The 23,524-nt window shown below is 36.6% G+C and overlaps 1 protein-coding gene across 1 annotated transcript in view; it reads left to right on the top strand.

The window, feature by feature from the left end:
• LOC127659255 (dual specificity calcium/calmodulin-dependent 3',5'-cyclic nucleotide phosphodiesterase 1A-like) overlaps positions 1-23,524 on the top strand; it is a 73,566-nt gene that overhangs the window by 35,845 nt on the left and 14,197 nt on the right. Inside the window, exons 3-4 of the mRNA XM_052148993.1 lie at positions 18,743-18,856; positions 22,112-22,294. Coding sequence (XP_052004953.1) covers positions 18,743-18,856; positions 22,112-22,294 — 297 coding nt within the window. The remainder of the gene's footprint in view (positions 1-18,742; positions 18,857-22,111; positions 22,295-23,524) is intronic.

Genomic DNA, 23,524 nt, shown 5'->3' with positions numbered 1-23,524 from the left:
CTGTCCCTTTTGAGGCAAAGGCATTTTGCTGCAGGTGGTTATAATTTATTCAGGACTCAAGGGCGGTGCGTGGTTGTCCTGTAGCAGACATTGCCATTAGTAATCCCATTTTTTTGCTATTTCCTCGATGTCAGGTGAAAACATCTACATCCCCAAGGGCTGAGATTTACATTGTTAGTTGAGGATAAGCAGAGAAAGATGTCTAGCAGAGATAGAGTCTTAGCCAGTTAATCAGTGCACTCCATTCTGCCAAAACATTACCGGACCTACGTTATTTAGACATTGCATTTAGAGGCATCTGCTTAACTGCCACAAATGGGAATCCAAGAGGGTTGTTTACAACACTGTGTAGACCAACCTGTTCATTAAGATGTGGGTTTGGAGGTGGGAAAGGGTAGGCTTGTGGAGAAAGGGATGTTTGTTTAATCAGTGCTTTGGTTTGCTCAAAGAATTGTTCAGATTACTACAGACTGCTTATGTCAACCTGGGTTTAGCATATCACCAGAGGGGCCAAAGAAGTTCTGTAGTCAAATCAAAGCATGAAAATACGAAACTGTTTTATTGTTTAACTGGATGTTTTCCATATGTATTGGAACATAAATAATATACCCTCAAATTTAAACACATAATTCACCCAAAGTACTTATTCACTGAAAATGTTCTCTTCCTTTAAACTTGGTGCATGAATACATGCTTTGACATCAGTGTTTTACCTCTCAATTTTTATTTTTGGGTGAACCATTCCTTTAAATGCCAGCGCTACAAACAGGTATATTGGTTTGCCAGTCTGCAGCAAGTACGTGAAAACTCAAGGAGATGTTCTCAAGAGGGTACTGAATATGAGATTGTGAGTGTCCAGGCTGGAGAACTGCCAAGAGGCCTGCAAACACTCATGGTCAGGCCTCATCAGGGCCACAGACATGGTGTAAATGTAATCTGTAAGAATGTGCATGATAATTGTATCCATCATGGGTCATAAACAACACAGCAAGTGAAGAAGTGAAGAAACCTATGACACAAATTATCTGCTATGTATGGAAAAACATATTACCATACTATTCTATCTATATACAGTAGAAATAGTAAGAGTAGTATGGTACTATTCCAAATGTAGCAATTATGTTAATTCAAAATATGAAACTTAGTTTGTGAATAGAAGTAGCGTTATTTCATTCATTTACATTTGAGAAGTCTGATTGTTTATGTTTGCATGTGGACAGTGTATGAGTGAAAGAGAAAGTCAGTTATGTTTTACATTGCTAGTGCTTTAGATGTTGTGTGTATTAAAGGAGTAAATATATCCCGGATTCAATACAAGTTAAGCTCAATCAACAGCATTTGTAGTATAATGCTGATTCTCAGAATTTTTTTAATAATTTCGACATCCCTCCTTTTCTTTAAAAAAATGTAAAAAGCAAAAATCTGTGTTACAGTGAGGCACTTCCAATAGAAGTGACTGGGGCCAGTCCGCAAACATTAAAATACTCACTATATTACAAATATAGCCACAAGATGTAATCAATATGCATGTTAACATGATTTTAGTGTAATGAAATCACTTACTAACATTTTAGTGTTAAGTTCTATCCAATTTCACAACTTTGTCGCCTTGACAGTGTAAACCCCAAAACTATGATTTAAACAAAGTTACAGCTCAAATAATACATGTTTTAATAGAAGATTTAATATAAGTGCATTTATAAAATTACAAGCTTCACATTTCTGCCTATAAACCCTCCAAGAATTGGCCACATTCACTTCTATTATAAGTGTATCACTGTAACCTAGGATTTTGCTTTTTTTCACAAGAAACATAGGGAAGAGTTGACATTTTTTTTTATGATAATCATCATTATGCTACAAATGCTGTCTCAAATTTCTGCTTAAAAGCTCTTACAGCACCTTTAACATTCGTATGTGCTTGTAATATGAGCATTCCGTCCAATTTTGATTTACGTACTGTCCTAAAGCAGAAATATAATTTACTCAGTTATTGATTTCATTTATATTTTTTATTAATTAGGAAGCCATGCACTATTACTATCCACTATTAATCATTTTAAGAGCATCACCTAGATATCTTGTACGTTCCCTGAAGTGATTAATGCTTAATTTACCAGTCTCTCATATTATAACACGGCTGTCTGGAATTATCGATTATGATTGGTCAATGGCGCCCTCTAGTGGCCTGATATATTTCTCAGTAACAACCGCACATCCAAGTATCAGATCGCTCATCCAGGTATTTGCGAGCCATCTTTCCTGCTTAATGGATTACTATGCAATCACTACAAGTAAGCTAATAAAATAATTTCAATCAATGTTTCATGTACCTTTATTTATTTGACAAGTAGGCATGTCAAAAGTTACACAATGTGCAGTCAGATGTTCATTAACTACAAAATATATACCACTGTATATATATATTTATGCTGACTGTACATTATCCCTGACTTAAATGCTTTTCTAGATTAATTAAAGAAAATACCAGCACATGATTGGGGCAATTTGTTCCTTTGCAAAGCTATGCCTACGACCGCAATCAGTCTTTTTAAATACATTTGGTGAGCAGTGTTAGAGTTAAGGGACAATTTGCGACAATATTTCACCTGTTGCCAAGGGATTTTTCTGGAAGTGAAAAGTTAACAGATGGATATTTGCAACATCAGAGAGCATGTCCATTTATTTGTAAAAATAAATGAGGCGATAAACTACTTGTGCACACCACAGATGTAATTTTTCGTACTTAAAAGGAGCTGCTTTGGTTCTCTTGATGCATAACATGCTCTTCCCCATGTCTCTAATTATTGTAAGGTCAGTGAGAAGTCCTCTGGGTGCCATCTTGGTGGAGTGAGGAATTTAGAGCTGTCTGAGAGGTTGACAGCATGTCTTTCTATCTTTACAGCAAATTGCCCTCGCTGGGTCTCTAGAGGTTTGGTCTGGAGGCCAGTGACGGCAGCGGCCCTTCGTTTAGGGCGTTTACACATAGAATGGCACCACAAACTCATGGGAAAATGCTTGAGGTTGACCTTCCTCTCTGTACTTGTGTGACTGGGGCACGTTGGCCTGCTGGCCTGCTGGCTGTCTGTGCCAGCATCTCACTGGTTCGCTGGTTGTGATAAAAAGAAAAGTTCCATCTCTCTTTATACAGGGCATTCTCATGCACTCTCTGAGCACAAGCTGGCCTGGCAGTCCCTTCCTGGAATGCTTGAAGAAAAACTCAAAACAAACTTTCAGGCAGTGTAGCCTGGCTGATATCATTGTGAATTAGCCAACAGTAGTTTGAAAGTTCTTCAGCTGAAATTGGTCTATGCTTTCTGAATGTCGAACCGCTGCCGTGGCTGAAGCTGGAAGTGTTGTTTTATGAACAGACACGTGTGAGCTCCAGTTTTTGGTTGAAGGGTCCACAAAGGGGTGCCAAAAGTGAGTTGTAAAGCTAGTTGTTTTTAGTTTGAAATGTTGTAATACAATCAACAAGAATGCATAATTTATTAACCATATTCCCTAATCCAAACTCAACCCTAAACCTAACCATTAGTGGAGTAAAAATATAATATTAGAGGGAAAATGCAACCTGCTCGGGCAACACACTGTAAGTCGCGCCACAGACAAAAATGTCTGAGGGAGATAGCGCTTGCCAGTTATACTCTTCAGAATGGGGTCGATTTCATGGTACCATGTAGTAACATGTTGAGTTCCCATGTGATCACGTTTTCAATTAGCGAGGTCAAATAGTTTATCTAGATTTGTTCTTGTGTTTTATAGCAGCACAAGCTGTGTTGAAGCTTAAGTAAATACATCCTTCTATTCCAGCTTAATATGCAGAGACAACTACAAGTCATTCAGAGTTTCATTTTCTCGAAAACTGTAAATGCTTTGTCTCTGAGGAATTTAAAAATTCCTTTGTTTGTTTAGAGCAACCCACTTAGACCTGGCACAATAATGTTACTCAACCATTGACGTGATTTGGGGGTGGGGCTATCGACTGTTTGAACTATAGCAGACGAGGGGCATTTTAAGAAAGCTAGTTTAGTTTTACGATTATATTTGGTGGAACCAGTGTCACAGAAATTACATTAGTTTTAATTAGCTTACTGTTATTTAGCTGTTAGACAGTTTAAATGGTAAAACTCTCATCCCCTTTAAAGCACCACTGCTAGCCATATACTGTATATGCAGCCAGATGTCTTTGCTGTTGTGTCATGTCTCACACCCCTTCTTTCACTGTCCTGGCATGAGCATTGCATTTTTAAGATGCCGTTTCAAGTAAAATTAAAAAATCCATCTTTTAAAAACAATGGATAAAAACAATGGATGGGACAATGGGGCTTCACCCCATCCACCGTGGCATCCACTCACAGCTCACCACATGCCCCACCAAGATCGAACTACATTATAGTGACCATGAGGAGGTTACCCCATGTGACTCTACCCTCCCTAGCAACGGGGCCAATTTGGTTTCTTAGGAGATCTGGCTGGAGTCACTCAGCACGCCCTGGGATTTGAACTTGCGAACTCTAGGGGTGGTAGTCAGTGGATTAAAACACACTTTTAACCTTTTAAAGATTACAGAATTATTAATTGAATAAGATGGTTAGTTATGTGAAACATTTGTATTGTTTTGTAAAAGGATATCATTATCAAAACAACACTATTTGTCAGCAAATTGTCATTTAGCCTGGTTTAATCATCGTTTTATGTAATCTACTGTATTTTTTCTTTATGTTTCCTATGTTGGATCTATGAAGTTAAGCTATTGTTATTTCTCCATAATTCATAAACATCCCCTTATCTATTTTCATTTATTGTGCTGAGGGAAGTCACTTACAGTATTTTGGGCTTATTGTAGGAGACCAGGTTGCTAGTTTCTCTTGCACAATGTGGCCACCCTGCTTCCAGGGATTCTTTTTTGTTCTTTTAATCCCTAATCTGACCTGGGCGGCTATACACTGTGGGCTATGAAAAGCCTTGGAGGCTCTAGATTTGGAAAATAGGGACTCACCCAATGGGCCTGATCTTCAGAGCAGGGCTTGGAGATGGTTTCAAACAGGTCCCAGTGGAACAGTCATACTGGGCAGCATGTTACGCTGTGGGCTCAAGAGTCCGGATGTAGCTAAAAGCAGACGGCCCATCTCGGTTTGTGTATGTTTTTGCTTCTGGGAGGCCCACTATAGAAGTTAAGCAGTTCGGGTGGATTTTCTGACAAATGAGCTTCTTTTAGAAGCTTATTTTCCTTTCCATACACTCACAGTGGTCTGAAGACCCTCACCAGAACACTGTCAGGGTCCATGACAAAGTCTCCACTAATACAGTCATTTGAAGTGGCTCTGCTGTGAAACAGTTTGACTGCTATTGAACCTTTCAAACTTGTGTTTTTCTGTCTTTTTGTATTTAATACTATATATTACTCTTGTTTATAACATGGTTGTTCATCTGTCTGTCTGTCTGTCTGTCCACCCAATCGTCCGTCCGTCCGTCCATCCATCCATCCATCCAACTAACCAACCATCCATCCATCCAACCAGTTCAGCTAATGAACTACATTACTTGTATACTTTGTACACAAGTATTCTTAACAACAGCATGTACCTTGTTGGGTACTGTATCCACCAATGCAGTCCTCTTGACTTCCATTTTCATGGTGACAAATGAACTGGCTGTAAAAACACCTGCGATTTTACCTCTTTCTTGACCCATTATTTGATTGTGCTGTCAAAATTGGATATTTTTACAAATATTTTTTTTTAAATGCAAAGTTACCATTTTTATTTCCAAGATAACTGGAAGGTACTCTTTGAATGAGATGTGACAACAATTTAGCATACCAGCTTTACATAATATGTTCTTTTACACATATACTACTATAAAAAATATAGTAGGGAGTGTACAGTGCAGTAATATAATTTGTAATCAAGATTGAAAGGAAAAATGAAAATGCAATGGAGCTGCTAAAATATAATCTTACAGAGCAGTGCATGCCAGATGTTTTGCACTTTACTGTCCTCCATGTTAAACATATTCTCACAGGCCTCGTGTGAATGCTGATAATCTAAACAGCTGTTTTGGCGGGAGAAGGGAAGGGGGATGTACTGGGACCTCTGTATCCTGTTACATATATGTGATTATAAATGTAATTTAAAGTGTGGTCATTTTAAACAAATTTTTCATTTAAACCTTGAAATAAGCAAAGGATTAGGATTTTGAAAAAGGTAAAACATTGTCAAATGAAGAAGGAATATTTAAGATTCTGGACTATTTACAGGCCTCTAATCAAATGTAAGCAAATGTATGACATTGACCGCGTCGTTATATTTGTACAAAGGGTCAGATTTCCTTGCTTCTATTTAAGCACACAAGATGGTTTTTGGAAAATTCTCAAATCATGCTGGATAACATGATCATCAGGCTTTGCACAAGTGCAAATGTGCATGCTGTCATTAAAGCAAAAGGGCGACACCAAAAACATTCTGAAATTTGTGTCATTTGTCACTCAGATTGTCATGCTGAATTGTATTAAATTATAAATGCAAATAGAAGCAATTTTCACAAGTGGTCTTATACTTAAAGACCCAACTGAACATTTTACATTAGCAGTAGTGATTTTGCTCTACCGGTCAAATGTTTGGACACATCCACTCATTCTTTATTATTACAATTTCTACATTTTCAAATAATAGTAAAGTTCAACCTGAAGAACAAACTGGTATGGAAATTATGTTTTGACAACATAAGATTTTTCCATCAATGGGTTCCAACTACCCCATTTAAATTTTTATAATAAAATAAATAACAATTTTGCAAAGAAATCCAAGTTATATATGCAGTCTTCATAATAATTTCAAGCTTTTAAGCATGACCCTTTATATCTAAAGGTTTTTCAGAAAATTCAGTGTGTCCAGGCCCTTGACTTGGAATACATATTCCAGTATTAAGGTACCTTTTTTCATTATTTTCTTTTAATGCTATTTACAAATATTAATGAAAGAATGAAAAAGACACATGAAGACTGGAAAGTGGTCTCGAATGAAGCCTTGGGAAAATATTAAAGACCTTGACCGTATTCAACTGTAAATCCCCACATGCCACAGTGCTGTATAGGCCCTGCCCATCCTGTTATCATTTGGAAAGCTTGGGGAAACCTCTGGAGCTTGGGGAGCTTGTGTGATTAATTAAACACACTGTGACATTTTGGATGGGTGTGTGTTTGTGTAAGAGAAAGACATTGAACAGAGAGTGAGATTGTGTGATTTGACCCACCCTCCACTCCATCACACTTTGTTACCCAGGTGCTCAATTGTGGCAGAGCAAAGTTGAGGTTCTCAACTGGGTGAGATACGGTGTGCCATCAGTATCACCCACAATGTTTCCAAAGCCCTTATCAATTTCTTGGCCTTTTCCAGATGGAAAGAAATGTCAGATGGAGTCTCTCTCCTGTGCACTCTCACACTCTAGGTAATGTCACCCTGATGCTGTTCATCCTTTGTCTTCCTAAGTAGCGGTTTTAACCGCCCCGCAAACCACGCAATTGCGTGGGGCCCCTGACGTCGGGGGGACCCCTGTAGGATAGCTCCGCAAAAACATTATTGAGGGGTGACATGATGTTCTGGGTACATGCGCAATCACGCTGTAGTCAGCGCTCTTAGAGTGGTTCATGTTAGAAGCCGCCAGGGTCGGAACAGGTTTTTTTAGTAGGGTTGGGATTTGTAATTTATGAAAACAAAATTACAGGCCATCCGAACTGGTTTCGTGCACGTGCTCTCACTCACAGATAGCTTGAATGGATGAGTTAGGGGCCGTTCACACCGAACGTGTTTTAGTCTGCTTCTGCTCGGTTTTCCATTGGTTTCCTGTTTAAACGCGCTGGTTGAACGTCCATACATGCTGCACCGCGTCTCGCTGTTTCTTCAGTGTCTCACGGAGGACTGGCACATTTTTAGACACTGTGTCAAGTTAATAACAGCTTCAGGTTTAAAAAATGCATGCCGAAACACCTGCGTTCTGTTTCAGTCATTGCACTGTGTCTAGATTGTTTTTCTTAAGTTCAGGCTGCAAAGAGGTAACTGTTACAAAGTTTAACATTATTCCAGATTGTTCTGCAACAAGAAAAGTTTCAGTGCTTGATAAACGGCAATGTTTTTCCCTTATGCTCTAGTGTGCTGAGGGGCTGAGGTGGCCTGCGATGCTTGCATAAAATGCAGCCTCAGCAGCATAATATAAAGGTGAAAGTAAAGTAAATAAGATAGGAATATATTACTATTGTATACTACAAATCCTCAAAGTAATAATAATACTGTATCATATTATAATGACAAACTGGACAACAATAAATAATTGTTGGGTTATAAAATTAATAAATAACAACTGAATTCCAAAATGTTACTGGGTGAAATAGTAGGTTTTGCACACACACACACACACACACACACATGTAGTGTTTCCATGTTTTATGGGGACTTTCCATGGACTTAATGGTTTTTATACTGTACAAACTTTATATTCTATCCCCTAAACCTAACCCTACCCCTAAACCTAACCCTCACAGAAAACTTTCTGCATTTTTACATTTTCAGAAAACATAATTTAGTATGATTTATAAGCTGTTTTCCTCATGGGGACCGACAAAATGTCCCCACAAGGTCAAAAATTTCTGGTTTTACTATCCTTATGGGGACATTTGGTCCCCACAAAGTGATAAATACACGCTCACACACACACACACACACACACACACACACACACACACACACAGTTGTGTTTCCATGTTTTATGGGGACTTTCCATAGACATAATGGTTTTTATACTGTACAAACTTTATATTCTATCCCCTAAACCTAACCCTACCCCTAAACCTAACCCTCACAGAAAACTTTCTGCATTTTTACCTTTTCAAAAAACATAATTTAGTATGATTTATAAGCTGTTTTCCTCATGGGGACCGACAAAATGTCCCCACAAGGTCAAACATTTCAGGTTTTACTATCCTTATGGGGACATTTGGTCCCCACAAAGTGATAAATACACGCTCACACACACACACACACACACACAAATAAGAAGGTAAATATAGTTTTTTTTATCAGTGTATTGCGGAAAATCTGGAAACATGCATTAATTATCTTTAAAATCATTAAACATTTTGAATGTACTTGGCTACAATGGTTGATTGGATGAATTTACATTTATGAATTAAAATACATTTTATGTAATTTTTTAATTTTCGAAATGGGGCCCGTCTTGGCTGGATGCTTGGGGCCTCAGAAATCGTAAACTCGCCTCTGGTCTTGCTTAATCCGCTGTTTATGGAAACAGCTCTATTCAGAAAACAAATGTTTAACAATCTTTTAATGCGTAAGTTGATATTTAAAATGGACATTTTACATTTATATTCAAATACAAATTGGACTCTTAGTCAAGTCTTTGTGCTTTGAGAACTGTATGCTAGTGTGAAAATGGACTAAAAATGTTGACTCAAGGCTGTATACTAATTTGTCCAATAAAATGCTCTTTAAAATAAGAAATCCCTCCCTCTAATACATGCAACCGAATAGTAGTAGAGCAGAACAGTGCACACCCACTGTTTCCAGGCTTCTTTGTTGCCAAAGTATTTTTTCTAGGGATGACCGATACCATTTTTCTTTCAGAACGAGTACCTGTACTTCATTTTTGGTACTCGCCAATACCTAGCCCGATACCACAAAATGGTGTTTAAATAAATTAATTCATTAAAACTTTAAACAAATGAAAATATAACTATTAATTTTTAACATAACATTGGTTTTTTTATCAAATAAATTATATATTGAGTTATATTTTGTTAAATAAATTGCTGCATAGAGCATCACAGATGTTAGATACTGCTTAATTATAATACAATTACTACTGATTTATTTTGTTTTTATTATTATTACTAGAGGTAGTATTACAGTAAATATTACATAATTTTACAGTAGTGATATATTTGTGTTATACTTGCCCGGTGTGTTTTGTTATAGTGATCTTGTTCATTATGACGTTAAACGTTTCTCACCTTTTATTTAGTATTGCCAATTTGTTCATAGTCAATCAGATTGTGTGAAAGGGCATGATGAGTCTAAGTGGTGTTGCCAAAGGTTGTTTAAAACATACTTAATTTTTGTAATTCCATTTGGTGTCACTAGTAGTACATTACACACTTCACCTTTAAAAACCCACATTAGAAATCTCAGACCCTACATTACAAGGCTAATTCATTCCATTTGCATACTTGAGAGACACATTACGCATGACTAGCTCTGCTTTGAGAAGCAGTTTACTGCTCTCGTGTGATCATATGCCTCATTTTCAGATCAAACGTGATTCTGCAGAAATTACCCAAGACTAGAATCACAGTCTGAAATGATTCCAGATCATATCTTTTGATTGCAATTGGGTATAGCTTGAGCATTAGGACAGGTCAGAGTCTCAGACTGTGTAAATCAGTCTTTAGGTCAATACTGACAGCAACATAATGTTGTGCTCTTTATATAAAGCACTGTAAAAGTCAGTGCTAATTCTTTCTTATTTTTCTTACATATGCAGCACATTGCCAATTGTGTTATTGTTAATTGCTGTTGTTTGTCATTTGTGCTCGTTAATGGCGTTTCTGTGGCAGAGAGCCCCAGACAGTTTGAGTTTGGGCATAAGTGTTATCAGTGTTATTAGCCACAAGTCAATAGCATGTTGCGGCAGAGGTGTTTATTCAAGTTGCTATGTTGTAGACCCTGCAATATACAAAAATTTAATATACTGAATATACTGTAATAATATACTGAATGTTGGTTTAGCACTGATGAAAAGAGCATGTATACCTATATATTCACCATGCAGGCTGATGAATTCGCCAGTATTTTACCATTTTGAGATAACTGTGTCAACTTGGTTTTTATCCCCTTGATTTAAGCTGGTGTTTGTATTTTTTTTTTTTAAATACTTTATCCTGTCCCAGCTTAATATGTAGATTTTTTTATTTATGTTTTTGTGATGCTGTGAAACATTGCTTTGTTTGTTTAGATTTTGTTTTGTTTGAGAATCCCGACCAGGAAGCAAAAATAACATCCATTAACAGCCACAGTGGCTGGTGATTGCCCAATATTCCAGCCACATTGATTTTTTACCAGCAATTATATATATATATATATATATATATATATATATATATATATATATATATACCAGATTATATATACACTGACGGCCAAACGTTTGAATAATGTACAGATTTTGCTGTTTCGGAAGGCATTCTGGACATTGCTGACGTATTCTGAAAAATTACTGACTTACAAACAGCACTGTCGCTATTTGAAAAAAAGTTATTTTTGATCAAAACGTAACAGCCACTATTTCCAGCAGCCATCACTCCAACACCTTATCCTTGAGTAATCATGCTAAATTGCTAATTTGGTACTAGAAAATCACTTGCCATTATATCAAACACAGTTGAATGTTATTTGGTTTGTTAAATTAAGCTTAACATTGTCTTTGTTTTTGAGTTGCCACATTATGCAATAGACTGGCATGTCTTAAGGTCAATATTAGGTCAAAAATGGCAAAAAAAGAAACTGCTTTCTCTAGAAACTCATCAGTCAATCATTGTTTTGAGGAATGAAGGCTATACAATGCTTGAAATTGCCAAAAAACTGAAGATATACACTACAGTCTTCAAAGACAAAGGACAACTGGCTCTAACAAGGACAGGAAGAGATGTGGAAGACAAGATGTACAACTAAACAAGAGGATAAGCACATCAGAGTCTCTAGTTTGATAAATAGACGCCTCACATGTCCTCAGCTGACAGCTTCATTGAATTCTACTCGCTCAACACCAGTTTCATTTACAACAGTAAAGAGAAGACTCATGGGTGCAGGCCTTATGGGAAGAATTGCTAAGAAAAAAACACTTTTGAAACAGCAGATAATTGGAAAAGAGTGTTATGGATCTTAAACCCATTGAGCATTTGTGGGATCAGTTAGACTGTAAGGTGCGTGAGAAGTGCCCGACAAGAGAGCCACATCTATAGCAAGTGCTACAGGAAGTGTGGGGTGAAATGTCACCTGAGTATCTGGACAAACTGACAGCTAGAATGTCAAAGATCGGCAAAGCTGTCATTGCAGCACATGGAGGATTTTTTTGATGATAACTATTTGAAGTAGTTTAAGAAGTTCTGAAAAACTCAGAAACTCGCATTTCTCTGTGCGGTCAGTGCCACATATAGGAGTTGCTTGAATTGATCGGGGAAGAGATTGAATCTTCTCCCGGCTAATGCACATTCTGGTGCGGGGATACTCGTCACTCGCGCACGTTTGCTGCAGCTAGATTATAACGTGATGGCTTGCGACGTACATTTACTTTAGGAGCTATACTATACTCGACATTAACGCTTGTCCGCTCGTCCGGGACAAGTGGGATTTTGAAGGGGCAAGTGAAAGAGAATTGTACTGCACTCCTGTTTGATTGACAGGTGCCGTATGTGTGTATGCTGAACATGCACGTGTGTTCTGAAAATGCTCATGCTTATGTGTGCCTGAATGGTCAAATACATTTGAAAATTCCAAATGCCCGTCTTGGTGAGGTATTCATGTAACCACAGAGAGTGATGTCTAAAGTGAACGTAAACAGCAGAGAAAAAAGCAGATTTGCATTAAAAGGTCAGACGTATAACAGGGCTGGACTGGGAAGACAAATCGGCAAGGGATTTTACATAGCAACTGGCCCAAACGTTGTTGAGCGAGCGGGTGCGTTTCTGCATATCGCGGCGCCGTTTTGTGGTCCGTTCTACATAACGTTTTGCGGACACAAAACCGGGGTTCTCCCGCTGGCCAGTCCGCCCATGATCGGCCCCAAAGTGCGTCGGCCCACCGGGAAAATGCCCGATATGCCAGATTGCCAGTTCAGCCCTGACGTGTAAGTATAAATGTAAGCTAATAGACCTGCTGTCATTATAATAATCAACTAACCAGAACAAGAGAACGAGAAAACACTCTTGACTGATTAACTTTAATAGCTTTAAAAAGTAGTATTGTACTATAATCATACACTGAAGACCAGTAGTCGTTTTATGTTGCATTTCATTCTGAATGTTTACTTGAAATCTTTTAAAGCTGTTAAAAAAGCGCTGAATTTTCTTAATTTGTATTTTTTGTTCTATTACTTTTAATCTATACCTATTCATTGCTATTTTTATTACTGTTTACTAGTTTTGAAAAATTAAGAACTTGAAAACATTCTTCCATAATTAACATATTAGTTAGTGTTAATATTTGTTGTGGTTTTGAAGCTCTTATTGAGAATCGTCAAATTTCAATACCGACTACTGAAATGTTGGTTTTGTGATAATGTTTAATTAACCATTAATATTCATGGTAGATCTTGAAAAAGTAGATCTCATTCCATAGACGTGTGAGCACCCCTGTTGTAAATGATGGTGATTGTGGCTTTCCTTTATTTGACTACAATACCATTTGATTACTAATGTCAATTATCATATGCCATTAGCCTCCTCCCATACCAGTGCAGTTTACATTTCAAGTTCAAGGAAATCCACACACACACTCACAATTTTAATATAATGTAGTTTTGTAATATAACATATTATTCCATATTATTATTAAGGGATAATGTACAGTCAGCTGGTTGTTATCACAAAACCCAGACAATGTGATTTGGACCCTGACTTGTATATAGTCACCTATCTATCACCCTGAATGGGTTTATTTTGCAATAATAACTGGCTGAATATACATTATCCCACTTAGTACATGGCTACTAACTAAATAAATAAACACATGGACATAAAATATTGATTTGCATTGAAATGATGTATTCATGTGACAAGAAAGAAATTGCTGAATAGCTGAAATCCACCTCTGGTCTTCTGTTTGTGTTTATTTTGTAATTAATGAGCATCTGACTGCTCATTATGCATCTCATTACAAGACTGCTTTCCAAATAAATAATTAAATGCACATTAACAAATGCCATTGACAAATCAGAATCAAGCATTCCAAGCCATGTAATAATTATTATTATCATTCATATTGATAATTTTGCAACATACAAATGGATGCTAAACATGACAATACACCCAATTTTTCTATGTATAGTAATGTATACAGCCATAAATATTTGGAATTAAGCAATGTCAAAATAAAATGAACCTGCCAAATTGCATTCACAATGCATGCAAATGCGAAATGCTCTGTGGAACTAAAGCCAACTAAACCTGGAACACCTCCTGAGATGGTCTGAGATCATTTGCAGCATTCTCATAGATGATACTACTCTTGCCAACTGTTTTCATATGACTGAAACCGAGACGAAAGGATGAGTACTCTATGCATACGTGTTTTCTGTGAGAAGCTCTCGTGCTGCGCTCATCTCCAACAGAGTGCTGCTGAACCTCTGAACACACAGCGAATCAAACACATGCATCAACAGCATTTCTTTCATCTGTTCTTCAAAATATAATCAAGTGTGTTTTTTCAAACGCGGCACAGAGCCAGACTGTTTACACTTACGAATGACTTACTTAGAGTTGCCTCTGCATATCAACCTGGGACTGGAGCAAGTATTTTAACTTTAAAAATAAATGAAATTTAAAGAATTAAAAACATATAGAGCTCTTTTTTGAAGTACCAAAGGCTCCATGTCACGTTTCAAAGTGGTTTTGCTGAGAGCCAGCGGGAGCTAAGTCCGATCTTGCTACAGCTTTGCTTTTACTCACTACCAAAGTGAATATTTGAATATGAGATCCACACCAAAGGCAGCTACCATGACCAGATCTCTCTTTTCTTTGTTGATCAGGCTGTTTGGCAGCTGAGTGGCTCGGGTCCTCTGCTTAGACGAGTGTATCTGACAGCTCCTCCTTGTCAAAGACACAGCATCAGATCTGAGCTTTTACAGTTGTTGAACAAAAGACAGAGAAAAGTCTTGAATCACTCATCCTGACCCATGAGAAGTATTATCACAATATTGAGTAGTGCATGAGAGTGAATAGCACTGAGAAGTATCTTGCAGCTTTATTTTATTTTAGTCAGTATTTTCATTCATCGGCACTTCGTGATATCTCTGATTACTACTACACTTTTAAAGCTGGGAAATAGCTTTAAACATCTTCTAAACTAAGAACTTCAACATTAAGGCTGAGAGACACAACAGACTGATTAATTACACAAACTCGAGATGCTTACCTTTTACCAGAGTTTCCACATTGGAGATGACATACTGTTCAAAATGGCGGAGGAGATTGCGGTTTCTATAGTGAATGACTCTTGTGCACTGGCTTCTTCGAAATAAGGAGGAATACCCCAGCTTGGATGGCTATTTTTCCAAAGAGAAAATGGGATACATTTGACAAAAAATACATTATCTACAGAATGCTGATGTCTGTCCTAAACAAATGTGATGCTGTGACACGTGATATAAGGTATCTTTTCTATGTTAACAGTTTTTGTATTAACCAGCCGTGACACACATTCTATTTCTGAAATTGTTTCTATATTTGCAACATCGTGCCAGGCAGCACAGTCAACAAATTAGTCAAAAAGTATTCTTTTTACAGTACATTAAAGCTGGCATCTCACTAGCACGGTGCACAACAACTTTTGGCCGAGGGTATCACACACCTTACGAATGTTGTGCTTGAGGTCTCGTTCTCTTCAGCCTGAGCTCTGTCACACACGCACACACACACACACCTTGGTTCAGAATGGCAGAGGGGAGACAAACCGGCTCTGATTCATTCAGAAGCGATTCATTTGCCCTGTGTATACATGTGATTGTGTATTTATCCCCTCTGGGCTTGCAGTAGAACGCGTTTGGCGCTTATGTGAGAAAATGTGTTGCATTCAACAAACATATTGTTCCGTCTGTGTTTGCTCTGTTTTCTACATTTGATCGTCAATTATCTTTATTTTAGTGTATGAATCTTGTGGTGTCGCATCACACCTTGTGTGGACAGACAGATTGCTTGTCACTGGAATCTTATTGCATCATGTTTGGTTAGGACAAGGTGTAACACACTAAAGCTTCTCTGCTTGGGAGTGGCAACAGACGCAGGTGATCGCACATGCTCTAAACTTAACCCTCACTTAAACTTTCTGCATTTTGACATTTTAAATAAAATATTTTTTCTTGTGTTTTTTTTAATTATGGGGACACTAGAAATGTCCTCATTAACCACATTTATAGCATAACACCCTTGTAATTACCAGTTTGTAACCTAAAAAAATATTGTCTGATGAGATATATGTACTGATATAATAAGCTGATGTACTGTAATCCTTGACTGTCTTTGTTTTTCCTGTGGTTGGGAATTGGTACTGTCTGTCTCAATTTTCATGTTGCATTTCATTCTTGAAAATGTTTTGTTTTCCTGCATTATAAAGACAATGTTTTGATTTTCTTGACTAGTTCTCCCATAAACTACAATTTTGTCATCATCTACACACCCTCATGTCTACACAACCCTATATTGTTTTCTTTCTTCGTTGACATGTTAAACATGATATTAGACAATGTCTGATCTGCTTCTTTTCCATACAATGAAAGTGGATGGTAAATTGACGGATTCACTGATAATCTACCCATCTGCCAGAGCTCACATATCCCATTCATGCTTGTGTTTATTATTAATAATAATAATAATAATAATAATAATAATAATAATAATAATAATAAATAAATAGCTTTTAGACACACTGCAACTTTGAGAAACAGCCACAAATGACATTAGAGAATTTATAAGAACTTATAACAACTGAAATTTCAGTCTTTTCCTCACACAGAGTTATTTTAGAAGACTTGGATTATTGTATGGGTTTTGTGGATGGAATTTATGACCATTAATTTCATCCATTTTGGAGCATGGCTGTATAAAGCAGAGCAGCTCAAACATTCTTCTTATGATGGTTGGTGGAATGACCTTCCCAACTCCATCCGTGAAGCTGACTCACTCTCTGTCTTCAAAAAACGTCTAAAACACATATTTTCCAAGAGCACTTAACAAGTCACAAAAAAAATAAAAATCTTGTTGCACTTAAAATCAGTTTTGAATGCTATTCTGATGCTAGTAAAACGTTGTAGTATGGCACTTTTCGTTCAAATGTCTCCTTAATATGATTCGCTTATGTTTTCCTCTTTTGTAAGTCGCTTTGGATAAAAGCATTTGCAAAATGAATAAATGTAAATGTAAATGTAAGATCTTCTTTTGTGTTTCATAGAAAATATGCAGGTTTGGAGCGACATGGGTGTGAATTAATTATAACAATATTATGAACTATTCCTTTAACCAGTGGAATGTCAAAGAATAATGGGTAATTCTACTCAAGTAGTTCACGTTCACAATTTCAGAAATTATTCAAACATCAAAACAGATCCATGTGTTGATTACATCAAAATATTTAATCTTTAAATTATTTCATTAATATACCTGATGCAGTGAGATCCAGCAGATGGAAAATGACTTCAATAAATCAGATGATTTGTAGAAGGAATAACACATTTTATTTGTACAAAAATGTGTAAAATGAATAAAATATGAATGAATGAAAATAAATGAAATAATAGAGGGAAAACATTTCTTTAATGTTAAGAAGATATATCTTAAGGATATATCCAAGGACTAAGTCCTGGAATTAATCTAACAATGGTATGTCTTGTCTAGTGAAAATTAACTAAGTAATTAAATGAAAGAAGTTAAAGTACGGATAGTAAGATGAGGCCTCAAAGTTGGAGATCAGAAAATGCGAAGAACGAGAGAGTTGAGTTGTTAGTCTGAGGACCAAAAATTAAGTTAATGTATTTAAACCCTCTTGAGACTGTCCCAAGAAGATTCCTTATTTGGTACAGCACGTTCTGCACGGTTAGGAGTTAACTCAAGGTTTTCAAGACATATTGTTATGACCTATTGAAGTGCGAAGTCTGCAGTTAAGTGGCCTTGCATGTTGAGGAAACACCAGAACTACACAAGTGTGTCTTATCTTGTATGTGTGCATGTAAGACGCCCGTCTGCACATTGCTGGAGTTATATCTAAGTTAGCTCCAAGTTCTCTGAATTCAGCTCTGAAACCTCATCAGGTCAAAAGGGCAACAAGTTCATATTCTAAGAGTCTAAAATGTATATACATTGTCCCAAACAGCGCTCCAGATTCTCATGGGAATGTTGGGCATAGAAAGCACAAACAATTTACAAGGATAGAGATCGAGCATGAAGTAATCTTCTAACACACACACATTGAACATATAAGGCTTGTGTCTGGTAACATGTATACAACGCAGGAATACAAGGATGGACAAGGAATACATATAGTCTTAATTTCAATGATGATGCCATATAAGCTGGTTTCATGAATGTGAAGTATATGATTATATTCTAATTCAAAGGTTGTGGATACACTAATATGCATGTATAGTATCAAGCAAAAGTATAAAATATAGGAATGTCTTTAGCCACTTGCATCAACACCTCTATATGTAAAACAGTTAAGAACAATAAAGCACTTCAGCTTACAGTGGCAATAAAAGAATGGCATATCAAACATATACAGGATTTGTGTAAATTACTTTTTACTATTGAGACTAGTGTCATTTTGGTTCTTTTTACATGATGTCACAATGATCGTGTTTTCACGAAAGTCTTGTAAAACAGAAATTCCGACATGAATTGTCGCTTTCAGATTAGATGTGGACTTTTCCCAAGTTTAAGGCTCTGACTGTTTTCTTGCTGCAGATTGAGATGTCTCGTGAAGCAACTGGATAAAGGAGAGGTGAACATCATCGATCTGAGAAAAAACATTGAATATGCAGCTTCGGTTCTGGAGGCAGTGTACATCGACGAAACTCGGTGAGTAAACTCTGAATTACACTGTCTCACATCATGATTCATTTTCTCTTCATTTAAATTACTTTGTTAATTTAATTTATTTCCATAAAACTATTTAGATTAAGACCTCTGTTGTAGAGAGAAACAGTTGGAATGGGGCAACATGTTTAAATGGTATGCGTTATCTCCCCCTGTAGAATTGTCTATCGTCTTCACCCTGTTGATTGGACATTCTCAATTATCTCCAGCATTTAGCAGGTTGTGTTTCTGATTCGTCTATAGGGAGATGTGTTAATCGTATTCATGTTCAGCAGCTCTCTCTCCCCGTGGAATTCAGCCACACCGTTATTTAGTGAGGTTCTGCATAGTCCTGCTTCCCATGAGCTCTTAATCCTAATTAACTGAGACCCAGAGATCTGTCGGTCTGTGGTGCCGCAGCGTTGTCCCACTAGAGCCCCGCCAGCCTCTCGTTTGATGGGCCTGTGTTTAGACAGACTCGGCTATGGCTAATTACATTTGCCTGATGACAGGCACAGGATGTATTGCCATGGCAGCAGCTTTGAGCAATTTTAGCTTGTTACTGGAAGTCTGCAAATATTTGTTATGATAACGTGTCACATTTCCTGCGCTGGTCAGGCTGCCTGCGTAAGACTGAGCAATAATGGTTGCTGTTCTTTCGGCAGCTTTCATTTCTCATGAAAAGCTTTATTTATTTTCTCTTATGTCAGTTGCTTATGGTACTTCAGCACTGAATACCGGCATTCTGTCCAATAGAGCGAGGGCAGGATGACGCACTGTGAGAAAATGAGCAAATGACTGTGGAGAGGTTTTCTATTTTTCAGTGTCTGCACTCATAATGTCACTTTCACTGCAGAGCATCATGCAGATGTGGACCTACAGATTTATTTGGTGAATCTTATGAATATATCTCTTGGTCACATTTCATCACAAAATTAAAAGAAAAAAAAATGTAAATAATATTTTGCATAAAGAATTAGTCATTATACATTGTCATTATTTTCATGACTATTCAGCACATTTTCCCCCAAATTTTCATAATTGTAATATATCCAGTACATTTCACACTTATTTTCCATTGTTCTTAATGGTGATTCTTATTAGATTATAAAAGTTTTTTTCATTTAAATCATTTAAATGAATTATTATTTAATTTTATTTTCATTTAAAACTTTGATTTAAATCAAGCATAAATTAAAGGCAGAACAACAAATACTACCATAATGTATGAATACGTTTATAATTTAAATGCATGATGATATTATTTTTAGGACCATTTAAGAAATATTCTGGGTTCAGTACAAGTTAACTCAATCGGCAGCATTTGTTGCATGTGCATATTGCATAATGTACAAACTATATTGACTCGTCCTTCCTTTAAAAAGTGCTTACAGTGATACACTGAGAATGAAGTGAATGTCGCCAATATATAAAACCCTCACTGTTTTAAAATTATTGCCATGAGATGTAAACAATAGTGTGATAACACTGCTTACTAATCTTTTCTGTGTAAAGTATCCACATTTTAATTGGATTGTTATTACAATTCTCAGGCAACTTTATGCAATGACGACATAACGCTGTAAACACTTTAATCCTGGTAATGCCGATTTACAGCTCAAATAATACACATGTTTTAACAGAAGAATTAATGTAAGTGCTTTAATAAAATAATAAGCTTCACATTTCTGCCTTCAGGCCCTCCCAAAATCATCTCCATCTACTTCCATTGAAGTGCCTCACTGTAACTGTGTGTTACATGTCTAAATTGGGACATGTCTTAATTATTTTATTGGTTATATCAACATTATGCCACCAGTTGCTGCCAATTGAGCTTAACTTCCATTGAACCCAGAATATTCCTCTTAAAAAAAAATGTATTACATCATTATGTCAAATAAACACATTTATCCTCTGAATTATCATTACTGTAATGAATCCCTGTATTCTAAATCTTAATGGTCCTAAAATAGGCTTAATTTTCTATAAGCAGAATATAATTTCTTTCATTTCAAATAGGACCCAGACCTATTCTTGACAGATGTTGTAAGATTCACTCTAGTAATGCCCAAATACAAAGCCAAAAATATAACCCCCAAGTTTTAAATTTTTAAACCCAAATTAGCATCAGTTATTGCACATTCTGACTATAGTAACACCCACTGATGTACACATCTAAATACAGACTGCTGACTCCTTTGGGTTTTGGAGCTATGTGGTGCAGAGTTCCACTGTAGTTGTCAGAAATGTTCAATAGAGCACAGATTCATCCTATATCATTTTATTTGGCACCATCAGAGGTCAAAATGGATGAAAGGAGTCTCAAGGAGTGATCTGATGCCTCAAAGCAAAAATCACTCCCAGGGTAAATGTCAACTGACATAGCTTGACAGGTTACTGATGTAGGTTGACAAGGCTATAGGTTTTTCAGTGGTCGATTCTAACTTCTGATGTGAGCACTGCCACTTATTAGGCTTACAGTCAGGAAATTAAAAATGTACTCAAAAAACTTTGGCATATACTATCGAGTGATCACTTATGTTCTACTTTGTTTTCTTATCCTCTGCTTTTTTCCCATAATAGGAAAATGTGAGGGATTTTCTTTTTTTTTGGTTAAAGCTGTCACTTTTACTGCACATGATGCAATGGATGGTAGTTTAGATAAAGCTTTTTTCCCCATGCCTTCGTTGTGCTGCACATAAGATGCACTTAAGAGAACTCTCTCTTTTAATATATGGGTAACAGGTAACGTATAACATCAATCAACTCATTATATGTAGTTCAGAAAATGTGGTTAATTAAAACAAATATGTAGACAGATGCATTGAACACAAGTGCGATAAGAAGGCATGAACACAAATCTCCAGTATACAAAAGGAAAAAAAAAAAAGAAAATGAATATATATATATATATTAATACATTTATATGAGTGCTGTATTATAATAATGCGAAAAATTATAATTAGACATACAAAGTTGCTGTAATTAATTGGAAATGTTTATACACAATATTTACTCAAAATTCAAAAACAGAAAATGATCCATTAACAAGCCTGTCAGTAGGGGTACTCTCAAGTAGGCATTGTAACTGGCCAAAGCTAATAATCTCGAAATAGCCAAATAATGATCAATTAATTGACCAAATCAGTACATTGTTCTATCTCTATTATAACTCAGGAGTATTACTGTACAGTCCAGATGGCATTATAAGACTCTTATACTGCACATAAGACTGAAAATGATTGTTGTCTTCTCCAGGCGACTGCTGGACACGGAAGATGAGCTTAGTGATATCCAGTCAGACTCTGTGCCCACGGAGGTACGGGATTGGCTGGCCTCCACCTTCACCAGGAAGATGGGTGTGGTGCGCAGACGGCCCGAAGAGAAGCCGCGGTTCCGCAGCATCGTTCACGCCGTTCAGGCCGGGATCTTTGTGGAGCGGTATCAAGCTAATTTATTACATTTGTTTGTTATCCAAGAGTTTGTTTGTTCACCATATAATTAGCTATATTTTCCATATAATTTATTTATAAAATTATCACAATTGTTTGATTAATTATGATTTACATTCATTTAGTAATCGTCAATAAAAATATATATTGTTTATTATATTTGTAACAAATTCTGCATAGAATATTGTTCCGCATCCAAAACCTAGTGAGAGTGGTTTCAAAACCACTTTAAGACAACATAGGTGCCATGAAGCATAGCCCGGCATAATTATTCTGCCTCCTAAGATACCTAATTTTGGCCAAATTCTAAGGCAATATCAAACCCATAATAGTCAGCAAGACACCTTACTAGGTCATTGAACAGAGCTATTTATACATTTGTTTCAACGTCTTATGTGTTGCATCTGAGTGAGTTTAAATCAAACAGACAGTCCCATTTCACAGACCTGCAATTTTTTCCCCCAGCTTACTAAGAAAAATGTCTCCCATGATTACCAACACATAACAGACACATACTTAAGGATTCGTTCTGCATGTTCTTTTCCAGTAAATGTAAAGTAAATGTGTCAATTCATTCCAGTTGCAAAGCAGTCCATTTCTCTGTGGCTTGTACTCTCGCTTCTGAGTAATGCACAGTAACGGTCTTCCTCTCACATGGGCAGATTGAGAATGTCATTGACACCTGTTGAGCTTAAGGCTCTTTGAATGCATATTAGTTAGTAGTCTTAATGATTAAATGTGATGTGGATAATTTTTTGCAACTTGAAAGACCTTGTGAAATCAATGCCTGTTAGCCTTTTCCACTCCATGACTGTTAGCTTTGAGGCCATCTATAAGTCACTTTTTTGGAAATATAGTCATTTATAATATACAGGAAATATTATTCTTAAAAATTTTTGTCCATGTAAACAGACCAAAATTGTGATCGTTTACCTTAAATAAAAATTCTGTGATCATTTATGTCCTCATGTCGTTCCAAACCTGTATGATTTCACGATGATGACACGGAACACAGAGGTTTTAATGAATATTGCCGTCTTTTCAGTGCATTGGCAGTGGATAGTACCTAATTACAAAGCTTTAAAAGCACCCAAATGTATCATAAAATTAGTTATTAGTTTTTAGTGCTAAATAATACAAGTTCTTGCAGAACATGCATGCCACTGCGAACACATTTAAAAAAAATTATGTATATTTATTGTTATTTGTCCCCAAAACC

This window comes from Xyrauchen texanus, chromosome 18, assembly GCF_025860055.1.
Source record: "Xyrauchen texanus isolate HMW12.3.18 chromosome 18, RBS_HiC_50CHRs, whole genome shotgun sequence".
In the NCBI taxonomy this organism is placed as follows: Eukaryota; Metazoa; Chordata; class Actinopteri; order Cypriniformes; family Catostomidae; genus Xyrauchen; species Xyrauchen texanus.
Note: the sequence above shows the minus strand (reverse complement) of the source record. Positions and strands in the feature narration are given on the sequence as shown.